Source organism: Dendroctonus ponderosae, unplaced genomic scaffold (assembly GCF_020466585.1).
Source record: "Dendroctonus ponderosae isolate FM_Combo_2020 unplaced genomic scaffold, Dpon_F_20191213v2 Dpon_F_20191213_846, whole genome shotgun sequence".
NCBI classification, from domain to species: Eukaryota; Metazoa; Arthropoda; class Insecta; order Coleoptera; family Curculionidae; genus Dendroctonus; species Dendroctonus ponderosae.
The window spans coordinates 1-5,891 of record NW_026019062.1 but is presented as its reverse complement, the minus strand read 5'-3'; the positions used below and the strand labels follow the sequence as shown (position 1 = coordinate 5,891).

Here is a 5,891-nt window from a genome sequence, read left to right as displayed (position 1 = left end):
AGTTTGTGGTCGATTGTGATTCCAAGGTACCTTACGTCGTTTTTCGGTTGTGTCGTTTGGCCGTCTGCAGTTATTGTAGGGGAGTCAGCGTTCAGTCTGTGGTTCGTGAGCAGAAATTGGTTTTTTGTCGCGTTTGGCGTTAGTTTGGTAACGAATTTAATTAATGATTGAAATACATTTTTAAAGCGTACTACCACTGGCCGTTGTACGGAAAGTGGCACAAACGTTGCTATTGCAGGGGGAATACTTTGTATATAATGGCTCATTATGACCCGTTGTTATAATTATAGCAACTTATCTTCTTATATTATCGACAAAAGTTGCCCGGGTAGAAGACGCTCTTCTTGGCTAAAAACGTACGACTATGAGCAAACATGCCTTTGGTAGATAGGCAAAAATTGGAAAATGTGATCGACATCGTCCGAAGAAGCTAAAACACATCAAGAACAAGAATTGGTTTCTAAATAATCCATCAATTTGGTCCTCGAAACAACATCCCTTGAACTTTTTACACAAAAACACCCTCTTAACCAGTTAAACCACAATATAATTTTCAGATTAAGGCATTACCTGAAAGCTTAGTAATCACCGCCAATCCATCCAGTCCACCATACGCACTCCAACTAGTGCAGCGGTTACTTCAGAACGAAATCGGCTTGGTTATCGTTTCCTACGTACATTCCTCAGTCGTCTCCCTATCCGATGCAGTAAAGAGTCTGAAGGAGTCTCTGAGCAGTTTCCAACCACCCTCAGGCGTGCCAGTAGTCAACGTGAAACTTATTTGGAAAAACAGTGAGCAGATTAGTAATGCATTCAATGTCTTTAATTTATGATACATATTTTCCAGTTGGATCCAACTCTGAATTCCTACTGTCGCAAACGGTGGTATCTGGCGAAGTGAATTTTCTAAGATTCCTATCACGGTTAACGAAAACCACACTGACGTACGAGAACGATTCGAATGCGCTCGAAGTTGACTCGCTTTTGGATCAGTGCTATCTTCTAGTGCGAACAAAAACCAAAGTGGAAAGAAGTGGCATCATTCAGTCGCTGAGTAAAGCGCTGGCTAAGGCGTCGTGGATTGCAGGAAGCAACCAAGCAGGCATAGTAGATGTGGCTGCCTTCTCAGCTATCAGACAATGTGGGATTTCCAACGAGCTCAACCCCAACTTGACCAAATGGTATCAAAAATGTGCCTCCTTGATTGCTTCTTAATATTCTGAAGCTTTAATAAACTATATTTAACTTGAGTTGGGTTTTATTGAACAAAACATTTTCCTGGCTTATGCGACATACGTGTAAGTAGCGGCATTATTACAGTCACTTTTAATATACTCCTTTTCAATCAGCAACCCAATTAGACAGATTCTGAGGACACATCGGTACATGCAACAGCATAAACAACTCGCTCACAAGTTCATTGTGAGTGATTACTTTCCTGCTTTTCAGTATCCGCACTATGGCTGCATCTATTTGAAATTGTCTGTCCGCCAAAACTCGCCTTTCAGTGCATTTCACCTCATCTACTGATTCCTTAAGTTGTGCCTGGTTGATTTTTATCCTAAACAGCTTTTCCTTGAACTCCCTGTTGAGTTCGAACAAGTCTTCCATTGTAACCGAACCATTTGGAGGATGTTTGACAAGGATTTGGTATTTTCCGCAGGAAAGTGAATGCAACGTCATCAGCAGGTCTTTCCTGTCCATTTTGGAGAGTTCCTCGATTTCTGCTGTGGTCAGTCGACTGCTCTCTTGGAACAACAGCAAAGTGATGGCTTGAAAGAAGGAAACCACCAGCTCCTTAACAGCACTTCCAAAAGTGGCCCTTAGAATGCAATGCCCCAAATGAGGTTGCCAATCCAACTTTCTCCCACTGTGGATGGACGTGTAGTATTTAGCGAAAATCGCCTGATAGGTCAATAGATCATCAGGCAAAATAATGCAGGAATTTGAAGTCATCTTGGTCCAGAAACTACTGGTGAGTACTGAAATGTCGCATTTGTCCAACAAGTTGTGCTGGGTGTTTGATAGAAACTCTTTGAAGTTACTGTTAATCTCTGCTGAGATTCATATCGCGCAGCATTCCTTCGATTTTCGATGTAAAACCTTCACCGCATTCCTCTTCATTTTCAGAACTATGCTGTGTTCAATGTCCTGGTTGGTCGATCTACCAAATAGTAATCTTTTCGATAGGCATTTTCTGTAGAAAGCTTCGAAGATGTCTTTGCTTTGAAGAAATCTGGAAAAAAATTAACCAGATAATGATGAAAACCTGCACATGGCAAATGGAGCGGAGAGGTACTGGCAAATTATGAGAATTTTGTAGAGGCATATGCAGATTATATTTCGCTGACAATCGCTACGAACTTCATAAAAAATGTACATCTGGAATAATCTTGCGAATGATCGCAGGAGATAAAGGCAAAGCTTTCTTTAAGGGTTGCTAGAAGCTGCAAGTTGATATATCATCGGTTCTTCGGCCGAAAATTGCCTTTAGAAGACTATAGTGCAAATGAGCGCGAAGTAAAAAACTACTCAAAGTTCGGGAGTTTATTGCGCAGAATCTCTTCCTTCAATTTTCTCCATATTCACATGATAATTAAAGAGGAGCTTCCTTTAGAAGTCCTAGAGGTCGAAAGCTGATATCTCATCTGGTTTTTGAGCAATGATCTTTTCACCTTTGCTATCTGCAATCTATTGTGCAATCTTTGCGCAAAGTAAAAACTGTTCTTCAAAAGTTCTTCAAAGAAGCTTTTCTGCGGATTTTCTTCACATTCACATGATAATGTAAATAAAGCTTTTTTAAGGGTTGCTGGAAGCAGCACGTTATTATCTCATCTGGTTAGTGAAAAATAGACATGTGAAGACTGTAGTGCAAAATCCGCGAGAAGTAAAAAACTGCCAAAGTTTCGGAATTATTCGCGAAGAACCTCTTCTCTGGATTATCTCCACAACCACATGAAAATTAAAGTAAAGCCTCTTTTAAAATCTGCCGAAAGCTGCAAGTTGATATCTCATCTGGTTCTTGAGAAATTGTATTTTGAAAACTGTAGTGCAAAATCCGCGCAAGTTAAAAAAAGTCCATAGTTCCGGAAGGAGCCTCAAAAAGACAAAACAATATTTCTGGCCGGAAAACATCCGTGATTAGGTAACGGAAACGAATTGTTTCAATGGTGAAAGATTTTACTGATAAACCAATTTATCAAATAAATATTCTTGGTGTAATTTGCATAAAAAATCAACCCATCGCAGTGGCGGTGGGTTAATACTTTCAGGGTGCAAGATTAAATATCCCAAGCGAACCACCATGTACAGTGACCCTTGTGGAGACACAAATCAGTGAAATTAACTATCTTACATGAACTATCTAACTAACTTACATGAACTCTTTAAACGATATTTGCCAAAAGAAAACTCCTTTCTTGTGCGTAGATAAATGTGAATAATGTAATTACTCCCGGTGGTAAGAGCGAAACCGCTTCAATATTAAGACACGACCGTTTTGTAAAACTCCATTGAACGCCCGAGGTCTGTTCAACTGATAAAAACTATTCAACTAAAGATAACTTGCAGGCATAGAAAATTTGGTACTTATTAAGCAAATTCGTTCTCTTTGTTCGAATCGTTACCTGAACATAATCATGCCTTTGTTGAACGTGGCCTCCAAATTCTCCTCAGTGATATTCTTCGCTCTTAATTTTCCATCAAAATACCTAGCGAGATATAAGGCAGATTGGCCACTTTCCGTATTAATCGTTTTATGGAAGGTGTTCTTGATCAAGTCGTTGAAAGTGGGATTGGCTTGGAAGCACTGAAGTACTATTTCATCCAGCTTATYCTTTAGATCGATTAAGTCCTGAATCAAGAATTTCTCACTAGATTTGCCAACAATGGTCAAGCATAGCTTTWGGATGTATTTTTCWAATTCTTCAGTCAGRCATTTAATCGCTCCTTGCACTTTGCCGAATAATTGATAAAGTAGCTTCAACTCCTGCAGAGCATTATCGTCCATCAGGCGCTTARAGYCATTGTTGAGAATCTGGGGCAGGTGGGCTGCAATAATTTCCCTGCAACAATCAGCAAATGAACATCATTATAACCTTAATAGTTTAATTCCCTACTTGTGCAGTATTGTAACAATTTTGCAGATCGATTCCTGCTGGAGATAACTGCGAGTTTCTTCCGCTCGAATTAGCTTCTGCACATGCCACAAGTAGGTGCGGACTTCCATATTGTCCTGGCTGATAAAACTGCTCTCTTTTTGAAAATAGCCTCATCAATCAAGAGTTGCTCCTCAAAAATCCCCCGGTATACGCCAAAGTCCCTCAAGATGATTGTGATGAAAACCATGAGATCCTTGTCAACTGTAAAACCAGCACGTTCTTTGGAAACAGCCCCCAAGAGCTGAGCGGTGATTTTGGAGGATACAGCTGGGTGCGAAATAATAATACTCCTAAACAAGTTCATGCAGGTGATTGAGACTGTTTTGAAATTTAAGTCGTTCTGAATCGATCTGTCGTAACACAAGAAAATGTTTCTCATTATGACCACTTTCTTGCCACATTCGATCCAGTCGGATACCAGTGTGTACAGTAAATCTTCATCAGAGCCTTGAAGAAGCTGGTCCAATTTCCTGCTGTAATACTCGATAGTTGCATTATTGAAAACGTCGAATGTAGCTTGCCGTCGGTGGTTCGTCACCAAAACCTCCACTAAGCGAAACATGCTTTCCAAAGACACTTCAGGATCGTCTTCGTTAAGCAACAGAGTCAAACCGGCGGACAGTTTGAGAAGGTTTTCCTCGAGAAACATAGATAAAGACGAGAACCGGAACGAGAACGAGAACTTTAAGAATCGGTGCGCCTCGCGTAGAGAATAATAATTATTTTACAGAGACAAGTCAAGACTTGTCTCTGGAGACAAGTCTTGACTCTGTTATTTTACTCATAGATAAAGACAAGTATAAAGACAAGATAAGATACATAGATAGACAAAATAGATAAAGACAAGTAAGTAAGTAAGATTTTACTTACTCTCATGGGGGGCTCACTCATATTGACTTGCGCGGAACCAAGTTTTTGGTCTGAGGGTTTCGCCACCTACCTTCGCACACGCCAAACAGACATCAATATGACGAGTACAGGACAGTTTCCAGTTAAGTCAAGTGATTTAATGCACAGAATATCGCCTGGAGGGCTAGGAGAGTTTATGGCGTAGTTTCCAATTTCAAGGTTACGAGTGACAAGGCGTCTAATCGATGTAATCGATAGCACTGATCATAGATAAAGACGAGTAAACAACTTTAGTGCCGGCCACAGAACCACAGCACAGAACATAGATGAAGACAACTAAACATACACACAGAACATACCCCCTATACTTTGGGGGGATATTTTGTGGTGCCGGCATGGTTTCCTGCTTTCTACAAGTGTTTTATGAAATTTTAAAAAATGAGTTCAATTCTTCAACGTTGCTGTGTACCTCAGTGCGTTGCAACATATTTTTAGGTGTGCACTTCCTAGAAATGATAAGTTGAGAAGCATTTGGATCAAGCGGACTGCATGTGAACATTTATTGGCAAAATGGAAATTTCGTAGAAGATTTGTGTCCAGACATTTTCACGATGTGTGTTTCAAGACAAACTGGAGACTATTACTAAATTGTCTCCCAACAAAATACCTTCCAGGTATGTTTGTAGGGGCGTTCGTTTATACTTAGTAACAAGTAAACATCAACTACTATAAAAACATATATTTACACTCCCAAACGGTAGACAATGTGTAATGGCAGTTCGTCAGGTGGTCGATCGAGAGAATACATCTGAAATCAATTTAGAAAAAGTAATTGAGTAACCAGTTCAACAAGAATTAGATTTATGTTATTATTATGAGAAT

The 5,891-nt window shown here is 39.9% G+C and overlaps 2 protein-coding genes across 3 annotated transcripts; one reads left to right on the top strand and one right to left on the bottom strand.

Moving 5' to 3' along the window:
- Positions 1-530: 530 nt before the first annotated feature.
- Positions 531-1,250, top strand: LOC125505544 (probable aminoacyl tRNA synthase complex-interacting multifunctional protein 2; the record flags this gene model as incomplete). The annotated part of the gene is made up of 2 exons (XM_048669539.1): positions 531-792; positions 848-1,250. Coding segments are annotated over 2 exons (630 nt in total), but the record flags the coding sequence as incomplete, so codon positions are not given.
- Positions 1,241-5,292, bottom strand: LOC109539556 (cullin-4). 2 transcript variants are annotated; one of them, XM_048669537.1, is made up of 4 exons: positions 5,031-5,292; positions 4,119-4,361; positions 3,627-4,064; positions 1,241-2,236 (listed from the first exon to the last, which is right to left on the bottom strand). In XM_048669537.1, the coding sequence occupies exons 2-4, from the start codon at positions 4,226-4,228 to the stop codon at positions 2,065-2,067; spliced, it is 720 nt and encodes a 239-aa protein (XP_048525494.1). In that variant the 5' UTR covers positions 4,229-4,361; positions 5,031-5,292; the 3' UTR covers positions 1,241-2,064. The 2 variants fall into 2 exon arrangements, with proteins under 2 accessions (XP_048525494.1, XP_048525495.1); XM_048669538.1 differs by lacking the exons at positions 3,627-4,064; positions 4,119-4,361; positions 5,031-5,292 and adding an exon at positions 3,378-3,620.
- Between the last annotated feature and the right edge of the window lie 599 nt (positions 5,293-5,891).